Genomic DNA, 15,319 nt, shown 5'->3' with positions numbered 1-15,319 from the left:
TATAGCAGGAAGCACACTGGAGTGAATATATTTAAATAAGCATCACATGCCAAAACAATTATGGTTCAATTTAGCTAGTTACTGTAGTTAATCAATGAACTGTCACAAACTTTGGATGTCATAATAAAATAGTTTGTATTCGTTTTAGGGTTGAGCAACTTCCAACGTTTTAGTTGGCGCTGGCATGCTCTAGCGCTCACGCAATTTCGGGATAACGAAACATGATCTGTTCAAATTGACACGTTTTACTGTAGCTATTTCAGAGATGTTTTATTTTTATGGTTACAATCAAAACTGTAGCATAAAAACGTTTAAACCTCACGCATGTCACCCGGTTAGACTAAAACCACACGATGTAAGTAAATTGGTATATTTTGCTCGAGACAGGTTGATCCACTCTCGTGCCATGTTGGTGCCAAATACGCGGTAATGTGAGTAAATATGGTTAATCTCGCGCCATTCCATTACTTATTTTGGACTGAAACGTGTGAGTATCAAATTATTCTATTTTATTTGGAAAAGGGTGGTAAAATGATTTAGACATTTTCTCCATCTAGTTAGTATTAGGGACACATGTAAACGAAGGTAGCTAGCCAGGTCAGAGGTTAGCTCCAGTTTGTTGTCAACGACGCGTTCGATAAAGAGGCTTGTTTTCATACCATGAGCTACAGGAACGTTAGCTAGCTAATGCTTGTTAAACAAATATTTTGCAAGTGAATTGTGCCGTATCCCATATAAAATGAACCACATGTATTGTATTATCAAACCAAACCTGCAGCAATATCAACAGTGAGGACCAGATAGACCACCAAGGCTTTGACCATGATGTTCTACACTCAGCTCCTCACTTCCAAGCGCGGGCCTCTGTCCAAAATCTGGCTAGCAGCGCATTGGGAGCGCAAAATCACCAAAACTCATGTGTTTGAATGCAATTTGGAGAGCACCATCAAACACATAATCTCCCCACAGGTAACAGTACACTTTGTTTTGTCTTCCAAAATATATAAACAGTGAGAAAATGTATTTGCCTCTGACTGAGTTAGCTCACCATGTTCTTTTTGTCTACAGTAACTTACTCCGTTATCCAATGAATAATACCTTGCCTTTCAGGATTCGTGGCCATAGCTATATATATATGTCTCAAAGTATATGAAATTGTTTCTGATACAGCTCTCCACATTAGAGGTCGACCGATTATGATTTTTCAACGCCAATACGGATTATTGGAGGACCAAAAAAGCCAATACCGATTAAATCGGCTGATTTATATTTTAAAAAATGTATTTGCAATAATGACAATTACAACAATACTGAATTAACACTTATTTTAACTTAATATAATACATCAATAAAATCAATTTAGCCTCAAGTAGATAATGAAACATGTTCAATTTGGTTTAAATAATGCAAAAACAAAGTTTTGGAGAAGAACGAAAAATTCCAATATGTGCTATGTAAGAAAGCTAATGTTTCAGTTCCTTGCTCAGAACATGAGAACATATGAAAGCTGGTGGTTCCTTTTAACATGAGTCTTCAATATTTCCAGGTAAGAAGTTTTAGGTTGTAGTTATTATAGGACTATTTCCCTCTATACCATTTGTATTTCATTAACCTTTGACTATTGGATGTTCTTATAGGCACTTTAGTATTGCTAGTGTAACAGTATAGCCTCCGTCCCTCTCCTCGATCCTCCCTGGGCTCGAACCAGCAACACAACGACAACAGCCACCACATCGAAGCAGCGTTACAAATCAAATCAAATTTATTTATATAGCCCTTCGTACATCAGCTGATATCTCAAAGTGCTGTACATAAACCCAGCCTAAAACCCCAAACAGCAAGCAATGCAGGTGTAGAAGCACGGTGGCTAGGAAAAACTCCCTAGAAAGGCCAAAACCTAGGAAGAAACCTAGAGAGGAACCAGGCTATGTGGGGTGGCCAGTCCTCTTCTGGCTGTGCCGGGTGGAGATTATAACAGAACATGGCCAAGATGTTCAAATGTTCATAAATGACCAGCATGGTCGAATAATAATAAGGCAGAACAGTTGAAATGTAGAGCAAGGGAAACAACCACCCCAAGGCTCAGAGTGAGTGAAGTTTGAAACGTTATTAGCGTGCGCTAACTAGCCAAGCATTTCACTTCGGTCACACCAGCCTCATCTCGGGAGTTGATAGGTTTGAAGTCATAAACAGTGCAATGCTTGACGCACAACGAAGAGCTGCTGGCAAAACACACTTATGCGCCTGCTTCTGCCTACCACCGCTCAGTCAGATACTTAGATACTTGTATGCTTGTATGATCAGTCAGATTATATGCAACACAGGACACGCTAGATAATATCTAGTAATATCATCAACCATGTGATTATGATGGATTGTTTTTTATAAGATAAGTTTAATGCTAGCTAGCAACTTACCTTGGCTTACTGCATTTGCGTATCAGACAGTCTCTTTGTGGAGTGCAACGAGAGAGAGGCAGGTCATTATAAAGTTGCAAGATTGTATCCCCCGAGCTGACAAGGTGAAAATCTGTCTTTCTGCCCCTGAACGAGGCAGTTAACCCACCGTTCCTAGGCCGTCATTGAAAATAAGAATGTGTTCTTAACTGACTTGCCTAGTTAAATAAAGATTAAGTAAAGGTGTAATTAATCGGTCGACCTCTACTCCACATACAGTGGGGAGAACAAGTATTTGATACACTGCCAATTTTGCAGGTTTTCCTACTTACAGAGCATGTAGAGGTCTGTAATTTATATCATAGGTACACTTCAACTGTGAGAGATGGAATCTAAAAAATCCAGAAAATCACATTGTATGATTTTTAAGTAATTAATTAGCATTTTATTGCATGACATAAGTATTTGATCACCTACCAACCAGTAAGAATTCTGGCTCTCACAGACCTGTTAGTTTTTCTTTAAGAAGCCCTCCTGTTCTCCACTCATTACCTGTATTAACTGCACCTGTTTGAACTCGTTACCTGTATAAAAGACACCTGTCCACACACTCAATCAAACAGACTCCAACCTCTCCACAATGGCCAAGACCAGAGAGCTGTGTAAGGACATCAGGGATAAAATTGTAGACCTGCATAAGGCTGGGATGGGCTACAGGACAATAGGCAAGCAGCTTGGTGAGAAGGCAACAACTGTTGGCGCAATTATTAGAAAATGGAAGAAGTTCAAGATGATGGTCAATCACCCTCGGTCTGGGGCTCCATGCAAGATCTCACTTCGTGGGGCATCAATGATCATGAAGAAGGTGAGGGATCAGCCCAGAACTACACGGCAGGACCTGGTCAATTACCAGACGAGAGCTGGGACCACTGTCTCAAAGAACCATTAGTAACATACTACGCCGTCATGGATTAAAATCCTGCAGCGCACGCAAGGTCCCCCTGCTCAAGCCAGCGCATGTCTAGGCCCGTCTGAAGTTTGCCAATGACCATCTGGATGATCCAGAGGAGGAATGGGAGATGGTCATGTGGTCTGATGAGACAAAAATAGAGCTTTTTGGTCTAAACTCCACTCGCCGTGTTTGGAGGAAGAAGAAGAATGAGTACAACCCCAAGAACACCATCCCAACCATGAAGCATGGAGGTGGAAACATCATTCTTTGGGGATGCTTTTCTGCAAAGGGGACAGGATGACTGCACCGTATTGAGGGGAGGATGGATGGGGCCATGTATCATGAGATCTTGGCCAACAACCTCCTTCCCTCTGTAAGAGCATTGAAGATGGGTCGTGGCTGGATCATCCAGCATGACAACGACCCGAAACACACAGCCAGGGCAACTAAGGAGTGGCTCCTTAAGAAGCATCTCAAGGTCCTGGAGTGGCCTAGCCAGTCTCCAGACCTGAACCCAATAGAAAATCTTTGGAGGGAGCTGAAAGTCTGTATTGACCAGCGACAGCCCTGAAACCTGAAGGATCTGGAGAAGGTCTGTATGGAGGAGAGGACCAAAATCCCTGCTGCAATGTGTGCAAACCTGGTCAAGAACTACAGGAAACGTATGATCTCTGTAATTGCAAACAAAGGTTTCTGTACCAAATATTAAGTTATGCTTTTCTGATGTATCAAATACTTATGTCATGCAATAAAATGCAAATTAATTACGTAAAAATCATACAATGTGATTTTCTGGATTTTTGTTTTAGATTCCGTCTCTCACCGTTGACGTGTACCTATGATAAAAATGACAGACCTCTACATGCTTTGTAAGTAGGAAAACCTGCAAAATCGGCAGTGTATCATATACTTGTTCTCCCCACTGTACCTTTAGCCACACAATGAGCACATCATCTGTAATATATGATGTAGCCCGACTTAAGCTTGCCCCTCTTGTCTGTTTTTATGTCTCTGTGCTTGTGTGAAATCATCTCAAGACAAAGATCGGCTTGCGGACTTTTGGCCACCTACTCCTGGGAGTAGTGAGGATATACTTCAGAAAAGCCAAATATCTACTTGCTGACTGCAATGACGCTGTTGTCAAAATTAAAGTAGCCTTCAGACCAGGTTAGCCAAGCATCCTTTTTGTGGAGTCAATGTCAACATTTCAAGGTGCTGCAATCTAAAGCAAAATATACCATATTAGGGTCTGGTGCCTGGCCTTAAATGATAACAAATAAAGTGTATATATTTATTTAACAAAAAAATAATTTAAACTTTTTTTTAAACCTGGTGCTGCAGCCAGTCCACAAGGGGGCACAGCAGCCCTCTTACATGCTTTGTGTAGAACCCTGCATTTTAAAGACAGGATATCCATGTTATTCTGATAATTGGAAACATATATCAGTTGACGTCTTGTATAAAATGTATTTCTGTCACCATTAGGACAGACTGACATGCCTGTTGAAGGACTGGAGGCCACACTTAAAGCCATCACGTTGATGGAGGATTTCACTGACTTCGATTCCCAGCTACCAGACACAAAGTACTTTTGTTTTCCTTTCTCTCTCATTTAACTCACTCACATTCAAAACCAAAATGTATGCTCCCAATAAGCCCTACCCCATTAAGGCTAGTGTCAGTGTTTCAATTAGTGATGCACCGATATTACATTTATGCCCGATACCGATATCCAATATTTTCCTTGCCAAACAATCTGATGCCGATAACCGATATAAACATTTTTAGCAGCCTTTTAAGGATTCTAGTACAGTTAAATAGTAAACACACACACATGGACGCAGCGGTCTAAGGCACTGCATCTCAGTGCAAGAGGCGTCACTACAGTCCCTGGTTCGAATCCAGACTGTATCACATCCTGCCGTGATTGGGAGTCCCATAGGGCGGCGCACAATTGGCCCTACTTCACCCGGGTTTTGCCGGGGTAGGCTGTCATTGTAAATAATAATTTGTTCTTAACTGACTTGCCTAGTTAAATAAAAGGTTACACACACCACCACATTGACCAAAAAGTTATTTTGTTGGCATTTACATATGTCCCCATTACCAGTAAAACATAATCAAAACCTATTTCTTTCACTTACTTGCTGTGCTGTTTCGTTGTTAATTCGTTCAGTCGTTTCATTCTCAACCAGGATTTCTATGCAACGCCATTTGGGTCTTTGCGTGTCAAATAACACTTGTTGACCAATCAGGACCTGAATATGATTGCACATCACACATCACATTTAACGCTTTCATAATTTTTTTACGTAGTTATTACACATTGATTACACTATCACTCGTATTTCATATATTCCAACGATTCATCACTATGTTATGATGCTGGTAAAGTTGTCTCGCACATCTACAGTGCTGGTCATAAAAAAAGCTAGCTCATGGATGCAAACAATGTTCTTCGCCAAAAACATAGCAAAACTACATACTCTGTTTCAGTAGCTATAGTTAGCTAGCTAACTATATAGCTAGGTGTCATCTAAAATAACCCTAATTTATAAGACCGTTCTTATTTGATTAATGGTGTTCTGACCCATCTATGTGAAGCTAGCCACAATAAGGATTATCCACAATAGTGGACTTTGCGGTTAGTCTTCAAAATAAAAGTATGTTATAATTCTACTATTTGTATTAATTTGCATCACTGTCAATGACATGCTTTTATTTTGAAGGCAAACCGCAAATTCCACTATTGTGCGTGATCCTTATTGTGGCTAGCTTCACAACACATAACCTGGTCAGCCTCACCAGCCAGATTAAGCTAGCTGGCTGCTTATAACGTTAGCTTTGGGCAACAAGGTTAAGTAGCTGGCTAGCTAAACTCAGCAAAAAAAGAAATGTCCTCTCACTGTCAACTGTGTTTATTTTCAGCAAACTTAACATGTGTAAGTATTTGTATGAACATAAGATTCAACAACTGAGACATAAACTGAACAAGTTCCATAGACGTGACTACAGAAATTGAACAATGTGTCCCTGAACAAAGGTCAAAATCAAAAGTAACCGTCAGTATCTGATGTGGCCACCAGCTGCATTAATAAGTACTGCAGTGCATCTCCTCATGGACTGCACCAGATTTGCCAGTTCTTGCTGTGAGATGTTACCCCACTCTTCCACCAAGGCACTTGCAAGTTCCCGGACATTTCTGGGGGGAATGGCCCTAGCCCTGACCCTCCGATCCAACAGGTCCCAGACTTGATCAATGGGATTGAGATCAGGGCTCTTCGCTGGCCATGGCAGAACACTGACATTCAAGTCTTGCAGGAAATCACTCACAGAACGAGCAGTATGGCGGGTGGCATTATCATGCTGGAGGGTCATGTCAGGATGAGCCTGCAGGAAGGGTACCACAGGGAGGAGGATGTCTTCCCTGTAAAGCACAGCGTTGAGATTGCCTGCAATGACAACAAGCTCAGTCCGATGATGCTGTGACACACCGCCCCAGACCATGCGGACCCTCCACCTCCAAATCGATCCCGCTCCAGAGTACAGGCCTCAGTGTAACACTCATTCCTTTGACGATAGACGCGAATCCGACCAACACCCTGGTGAGACAAAACCGCAACTCGTCAGTGAAGAGCACTTTTTGCCAGTCCTGTCTGGTCCATCGATGGTGGGTTTTTGCCCGTAGGCAACGTTGTTGCCGGTGATGTCTGGTGAGGACCTGCCTTACAACAGGCCTACAAGCCCTCAGTCCAGCATCTCTTAGACTATTGCGGACAGTCTGAGCACTGATGGAGGGATTGTGCATTCCTGGTGTAACTCGGGCAGTTATTGTTGCCATACCGTACCTGTCCAACAGGTGTGTTGTTTGGATGTACCAATCCTGTGCAGGTCTGCTACTGTTGGGACGATCAACTGTCCGTCCTGTCTCCCTGTAGCTCTGTCTTAGGCGTCTCACAGTCAGGACATTGCAATGTATTGCCCTGGCCACATCTGCAGTCCTCATGCCTCCTTGCAGCATGCCTAAGGCACATTCACGCAGATGAGCAGGGACCCCGGGCATCTTTCTTTTGGTGTTTTTCAGAGTCAGTAGAAAGGCCCCTTTAGTGTCCTAAGTTTTAATAACTGTGACCTTAATTATCTACCTTCTGTAAGCTGTTTGTGTCATAATGACCTTGCCACAGGTGCATGTTCATTAATTGTTTATGGTTCATTGAACAAGCATGGGAAACCGCGTTTAAACCCTTTGCAATGAAGATCTGTGAAGTTATTTGGATTTTTACGAATTATCTTTGAAAGACAGGGTCCAGGAAAAGGGACGTTTCTCTTTTTGCTGAGTTTATTTATTTGCATGAATTGAAGTTCAATTTCAATAGGCGAACAACAAGTGGCCAACCTAGCTTAAACTTACTCACAAGGATTCCTAAATCATTGCTAAGAATAATGAAAACGACTGCAGTTTCTACTGGTAATTGTTTTCAGGCTGGTTGTAATTGGTGCTAGCTAGGTACCAAGCTAAAGCTAGCTACACCAGAAGTTACGGTCGAACAAATGATGCTTTATTACCAATGTGGTATTGTAAACACATCGTTCATAGCCAGTGTTTGCTTGTTTGCAGACTTTTTTGTGCAGCTTTGACAGTGCTACTGTATTTTTTTTTACACTTAAAAGACCCAAATGGCATTCCATAATATGACATTTTGTTGTGAAGCTAACAGCAGTGATGCTATTACTGTATAATTCCAGTACGGCAACGGGCAACATCTGAAAAATAGCGCACTTGGTGGTGTGTACCGGTGCTCAACCAGTTGGCAGAAGCCAACATCACCCATGACAGAGAACGGTTGATTGTCAAGGTCAATGAATTCCATTATCTTGGCTTTAATGGACTTCGCCTTTGAGTTGTCTTGTTGAAAATGTTCTACTCTTTCATAATGACTGCTCGACTTGTTGACTGCTCGATCCACACAGCAGACATTGTGGGCTAGGTTAGGAATGCTTTGTTGCACGTGTAGCGCAACATTTTACGTGGTGTCATTCGTCATGTACTTACTTTATATATGTATGCATGTCAGCTTTGACATCGGTTTTGCACATCGGCTTTAAACTAGACATTTGCAGATATATGTTCACCGATATATCGAGCATCCCTATATTCAATAGATCATGGTGGTGTGGAAGCTTCACATAGCAGTATTTATGATGTTTATCGAAAAGTAATTTATTTTCTCTCCCCTCTCTGACCCTAGTGCCATAGGTGTTGTGGACCATTTTTTACTGAATCAGTGCCGAACAGAGGACATCACCCTCAAAGAGGATTTTGGAAATAGCTTTCTCACATTTGATGACTTTGGTAAGAGTTAGGGTTGCTACTCTACAGTGCCTGCCTGTGTCTCTTTCAATGTTATTTTCCTTCTCACCATAGCCCACCTTTCTCTCCTTCACTCACATTTCTGTCAGTAACTTACTCTGACATACTCGGTTTCTAATATTTGTAGGTGATGAGACCCAGTCTCACCAAGGGGGCATGTTAGATGTGAGTTTCCTGAGCCTGGCCCAGCACGGAGATGCTTTTGGCGATGAGGACAAAGGCATTGACATCTTGGGTAATGTCCCAACCTGGATTTTTAGCAGCAGATTCACTTGAAGATAACATATCTGTTGCACATCTGAACACATCAAGAATGTTTCAAAGGCAAACCTATGCAATGTCTCAAACCCCTTTCCAAATCCTGAATAGACTTCATGGCCAGTTCCAGTGAGAATGCTTTTTTGATGGACCTTTTCCCAGCCGAACCACAAAATGTGATGCCAGAGATTGCCCCCATTAACATTAACCAAGAAGGTAATTTTTTTGTGTTTATTTTGGTAGTCTTTTAGGAAACTTTATACCCTGTCTAAATATTCAGTGTAATTGTAGATTGGTATGAAGGGGTCTACATCTGTATGAGACTACCAAAGACAGTACGGTATGAAGATGAGCAGAAACTGCTTCTCCAATAGATATCCCCGGTAGCGCTTGTAGGCGATGTCATGGCGTCGTTGGCTAGCTAAGCTCATGCGCAGAAACACGTCACCGAGTCTAACAATCGGCTTGTGCCGAACTGCACGAGCAGTTCCTTTGATGTAAAGTTGTTTTTGACAAAAATGAAAACGGGTCAGTTTGCTACTTTAACGAGGTTGTAGTAATAACTTTTTCAACTACTTAAGACATTGGCTCAAATCTAGGTTGTGACTTTTGATTTAGAGGAAAATTTACAACTAAGGAATCATTTTTCACTTCTCTCATTGACTTCTCAAACCCCAGCCTGGTCTGCTTGGTCTGTTTCACCAGCGTTCCCAGAGCTGTTCCCAGAAGTCTTGCGATGTTGCGCCTCTGGGTTTAGAATCTCTGTGGTTATACTTTGTGCAAGCATTGAAGCACCCGCTCTCACAGCAAGAGACAATGCATACTGGAAAATTATAATTTCATTATTCATGTGCTAATTCCACTTTGCTGTAAACTTTGCAGGGAGTAAATTGGATTTTTCCGTTCTTGAAACTTTTCCCAAAATTGGGTGCTTTATCATTATTACGTTATACAGTGAAATATTAATCAATTGTATGTTGTCCGGGTCTATTTTATCACAATAGTAGACTGAGACAGCATGCCCTTCATTCCACCACCCTGCATTGCAGGTCGTCCAGACTCTCCTACATCTGTACCCATGGAGGAGGATCACCCTGTCCTGAATGAGACAGCACCTGTCCTGAATGAGACGACTCTGTTGGTCAATGAGGAGGAGTGCTTCTCTCTGGAGCCTGTCGCTGTGACCCGTAAATATTTACCTGCCTAACAAGCAACATCTTGACACCACAAGGCCTTTCTCCAAAGCACACTTACTGTCCCTCAAACACAATTATCTAACTGGACACAACCTATATCATATATCAAAGCCATAAGTAACACATTACCTTCTTACTTATTATCTGTGGTAGAAACTCCCAAGTGTGAAAAGCACAGGTAAGGTAAGCCATTGGAGTTAAAGTTTGTCCTTAGCGACCTTAGAGAGGAAGAAGGGGAAGTGGAGAAGGAGACTGGTGGTGGACCAGGCCAAGGAGCTGTCCAACCAGGCCATCAGGGAGCAGCTCACTGACTATTCAGATCTCACTGCCCCACTGGACATAGCCCCACCCACCCACCAACTCATGCAATGGAAAGAGAGTGGAGGGGTGGACATGCTCTTCAGTCACCTCTGTGCCCATGTCATTCATCCACACCTTCAACAGGTAAGCAGGCTGTGAAATCAACATATGTCCCATCATAGGTTGACATATTTACCTTTAATCAAGTCAAATTGTATTGGTTGCAAACACATATTTAGCAGCTTGTGTTTATAGCTCCAACAGTGCAGTAATATCTAACATTACACAACAATACACACACATCTAAAAAGGAAAATAATGGAATTAAGAAATATATAAATATTAAGATGAGCAATGCCAGTGTCCAGAGTATAAATATATATACTGCATGTGATTGCATGTATATACAATATGAACAGTATATGAATGGAATATGTAGTATATTTGAAAAATAATATATGTACAACAATATTTAAATAGGATAGGCCTCGGAAGTTTACGTACATTAACTCGTTTTTCAACCACTCTACAAATTTCTTGTTAACAAACTATAGTTTTGGCAAGTCGGTTAGGACATCTACTTTGTGCATGAAACAAGTAATTTTTCCAACAGACAGATTATTTCACTTATAATTCTCTGTATCACAATTCCAGCGGTCAGAAGTATACATACACTAAGCTGACTGTGCCTTTAAACATCTTATAAAATTCCAGAAAATGTCATGGCTTTAGAAGCTTCTTATAGGCTAATTGACGTCATTTGAGTCAATTGGAGGTGTACCTGTGGATGTATTTCAAGGCCTACCTTCAAATCAGTGTCTCTTTGCTTGACATCATGGGAAAATCAAAAGAAATCAGCCAAGACCTCCACAAGTCTGGTTCATCCTTGGGAGCAATTTCCAAATGCCTGAGGTACCACGTTCATCTGTACAAACAACAGTACGCAAGTATAAACACCATGGGACCAACCAGCCGTCATACCGCTCAGGAAGGAGACGCCTTCTGTCTCCTAGAGATTATTGTACTTTGGTGCGAAAAGTGCATATCAATCCCAGAACAACAGCAAAGGACCTACCAACAGGTAGAAAAGTATCTATATCCACAGTAAAACGAGTCCTATATCGACTTAACCTGATAGGCCGCTCAGCAAGGAAGAAGCCACTGCTCCAAAACCGCCATAAAAAAGCCAGACTACGGTTTGCAACTGCACATGGGGACAAAGATCATACTTTTTGAAGAAATGTCCTCTGGTCTGATGAAACAAAAATAGAACTGTTTGGCCATAATGACCACTGTTGTGTTGGGAGGAAAAAGGGGGAGGCTTGCAAGTTGTAGTACACCATCCAAGCCATGAAGCATGGGGGTGGCAGCATCATGTAGTGTGGGTGCTTTGCTGTAGGAGGGACTGGTGCACTTCACAAAATAGATGGCATCATGAGGTAGGAAAATTCTGTGGATATATTGAAGCAACATCTCAAGACATCAGTCAGGAAGTTCTAGCTTGGTCGCAAATGGGTCTTCCAAATGGACAATGACCCCAAGCATACTTCCAAAGTTGATGCAAAATGGCTTGAGGACAACAAAGTCAAGATATTGGAGTGGCCATCACAAAGCCCTGACCTCAATCCTATAGAAAGTTTTTGGGTAGAACTGAAAAAGCATGTGCGCGCAAGGAGGCCTACAAACCTGACTCAGTTACACAATCTTGAGGAACCGATGTTCCATGACTATGTACATAGGGCAGCAGCCTCTAAGGTGAAGGGTAGAGTAACCCGGTGGTATCCGGCTAGTGACAGCGACTAAAGTTCAGGGCAGGGTACTGGGCAAATGCCGGCAAGTGGTGACTATTTAACAGTCCGATGACCTTGAGGTAGAAGCTGTTTTTCAGTCTCGGTCCCAGCTTTGATGCACCTGTACTGACCTCACCTTCTGGATGGTAGCGGGGTGAACAGGCTGTGGCTTGGGTGGCTGAGGTCCCTGTTGATCTTCTTGGCCTTCCTATCTCATCTGTTATACTAAAAAGTACACGTTTAGCTTAAGAATGTTGTTCCACTTAAGTCAAGCCTTCAATATATAAATGTTGGATTCCATACTTAAGTGAGGAAATTGAGTTCACAGTGATGTATAGAAGCAGTGCATTTAGTTTCAACAACTGCCCCCATTCTGCCTCTGCAGCTCTATTCCAGTGATGTGTTTCGGGGGAAAACAGATCGAGTGGCCAATGAAGATGACCGTGAAGAGATGAGACATGAGGGTAGGAGGTCATATTCACACAGAGCAACACCATGTTATAGAAATGATCGTCTGAGAATACAAGTCATTACATTTCATGAAATTGGGAGAATTGAATTTCATATTACCTTTGAACTGTTATCTTTCCTATTTGGGTTTATTAATTTTATATGTGTGTATACAGTGGAAAGCGACGTGAGCGACCTGCCCGGTGAGTTCAGTGTCCTGCATGAGACTATGGATCCTGAGAGAATGGGACACAATGTGGAGCTCACTCCTCTGCACCACAATGGGACTGACAACCCACCTGAGGACATCTGGGACACAGTACATGTAAAGAGTTCAACATGAACACTAAATAATATTTTTTTCACCATTAAAAAGTTTTTATATATTTATTCAACCAGGTTTTCCCATTGTCTATAACTTTTTCTGACAACATTCCTTGTTCCCCCTTTCTCCTTTTCTCTCTTTTTCTTGTCTCAGGATGAGAGTAGATTTGAGGTTTCTCACCCTGAGCTTCCTTTGGAGGATTCCATGCATGTCCATCCTTCTGGAATGGAGAGGGAAACTCCATCGAATGTGACATGGAACACACAGGTTCTTTCACATGCATTGAATACACACACATACTCGCACGCTTACACACAGAAAAGCACAAAGGGGCCTCCTGAATGGCGTAGCGTTATAAGGCGTTACTACAGACCCGGGTTTGATCCCTGGCTGTGTTACAGCCAGCCGTGACCGGGAGACCCATGAGGCGGCGCACAATTGGCCCAGCGGCGTCCGGGTCATGGGAGTGTTTGGCCGGACGGGATTTCCTTGTCCCATCACGCTCTAGCGACTCCTCCTTTTGGTGGGCCGGGCGCCTACAAGCTGATTTCGGTCGCCAGCTGGACAGTGTTTCCTCTGACACATTGGTGTGGCTGTCCTCCGGGTTAAGCGAACAGTGTGTCAAGAAGCAGTGCGGCTTGGCAGGGTCGTGTTCCGGAGGACGCATGGCTCTCGACCTTTGCCTCTCTGGAGTCTGTAGGGGAGTTGCAGCGACGGGACAATACTGTAACTACCACTTGGATATCACAAAAAATGGGTAAAATAAATAGTGTGGTGTGATGTGATGTACTACGGTACACTCTGTAATGTGTTGTTATACCACACTACAGTCTATGGTGGACAGCCAGGATGACTTTGAGGAGAGGAGGATGACCAGCCGAGCTCAGAAACTACTAAACGCTCTCAAAGTAAGAACTCAGTACCCCTATGCAGCAGGGCATCCATTCTTACCCTTTGTCAGCTTGCTAGCTTGATTACAATCAGACCCAGAAATCCACCGAATCACAGATGACGGATTTAAAAGATTAAAGGGCATGATTAGGGGACAGTTGGTGGAAATGAAATTGCTGCAATGTGCGATTGTGTGTTGTGTTATAACAAACTGGGATGGGATTTTCCCTGCTTTTCTGACATTTATCCTTTAAATAATCAATCCGTAACTGACCTATCCCCTATAAACAAAATTCAGATTTTTCTATGTTGTCCTGATGACATCCCTAAACAGATTCAGAGCAGCAGAAGCAACGCCATGTTCAGCCTGCAGATGCTGTGTGAGAGGAACAGTCGCTCCCAGGCCTCGGCTACCTTCTTTTGCCTCCTGGTGCTGAAGAAACAGCAGGCCCTGGACCTGCACCAGAGCGAACCTTACGCTGACATTATAGCCACACCTGGACTCAGGTTCTAAGAGGTGAAGACACCTGCTAATTGTGCCTCGTTCATAGACTCACTGCTATCTGTCAATAACTGCACAAAACTCCAGCGGTCTAGACACCCTCGTCACACGTCTCATAGCATGGACACTAATTAAGAACTGATTACACCAATAAATATTATTTGGATAATATTTATCAAACTGGGTTGTGATATCCAGCACTAATGAGATAGTTATGTCACCTCTATGAATCTCCCAGGACCCAGACCCAAGTCACTCCCTTTGTGAGAAAGAATCCTGCTACAAGACATAATTTGGACAGGGTTAACATCTGATTTGTCTCATTGGGTCAGAGTAAAGGTTTTGGAATGTTCTGTTGTTGTTTTGTTGAGGAGCTTTAGGTTTACTTTACTTGTTTGAATAAGATGGTTTTGTTATTGTTCCATTATGCCGACAGACTAGGATTTGTTGGATTTACCAATTTCAGTAATTTAATAAGGGTAGTTTTAGTTCAGTGTTTTTAATTAAGGAATTGTTTTTATTCTTAACGATCTGTAAGTATAACAGTGAATTTTATTCAATGAAATGTATGAGCAGCCTTCTTCAATGTTTGTAAAGTATGTATTTCAAGTCTCAATTAAAAGAAGTACAAGTTCACCATAGAAGGATGTTGAGCTAATACGTTGAAGAGAAATGAGGATACAATGGAAATGATTTTAATGAATCTATTTCATTACACATCTACATACAACACTGTTGCCCTGGCCTGATATATTTTTGGTTCCAAACACCCATGCCCCTTGTAAATAAACATGTTGGCAAGATACTACCATCAGACCATCCCCAGATGCCCCACCATCGGTAGGTGTTAGATAATTGCCGAATGGTGCGCCATGATTCATTGTGTCT

The 15,319-nt window shown here is 42.2% G+C and overlaps 1 protein-coding gene across 4 annotated transcripts; it reads left to right on the top strand.

Annotated features, from left to right (window-relative positions):
• Positions 1–153: 153 nt before the first annotated feature.
• LOC110532499 (double-strand-break repair protein rad21 homolog A) lies at positions 154–15,104 on the top strand. Of its 4 annotated transcripts, none has more exons than XM_036988519.1 (14): positions 154–487; positions 779–969; positions 4,386–4,515; positions 4,834–4,933; positions 8,598–8,701; positions 8,847–8,954; positions 9,089–9,193; positions 10,036–10,164; positions 10,388–10,617; positions 12,649–12,727; positions 12,890–13,038; positions 13,192–13,305; positions 13,869–13,946; positions 14,264–14,549. In XM_036988519.1, exons 2-14 carry the CDS (start codon positions 823–825, stop codon positions 14,441–14,443), a joined length of 1,653 nt encoding a protein of 550 aa, XP_036844414.1. In that variant the 5' UTR covers positions 154–487; positions 779–822; the 3' UTR covers positions 14,444–14,549. The 4 variants fall into 4 exon arrangements, with proteins under 4 accessions (XP_036844414.1, XP_021472135.2, XP_036844412.1 ...); XM_021616460.2 differs by having other exon boundaries at positions 155–487; positions 10,027–10,164; positions 14,264–15,104; XM_036988517.1 differs by having other exon boundaries at positions 155–431; positions 10,027–10,164.
• The last annotated feature ends 215 nt before the right edge of the window (positions 15,105–15,319 follow it).

The sequence above is a fragment of the Oncorhynchus mykiss genome, chromosome 9, assembly GCF_013265735.2.
Source record: "Oncorhynchus mykiss isolate Arlee chromosome 9, USDA_OmykA_1.1, whole genome shotgun sequence".
Lineage (NCBI taxonomy): Eukaryota > Metazoa > Chordata > Actinopteri > Salmoniformes > Salmonidae > Oncorhynchus > Oncorhynchus mykiss.
This window is presented reverse-complemented; position numbering and strand designations above follow the sequence as displayed.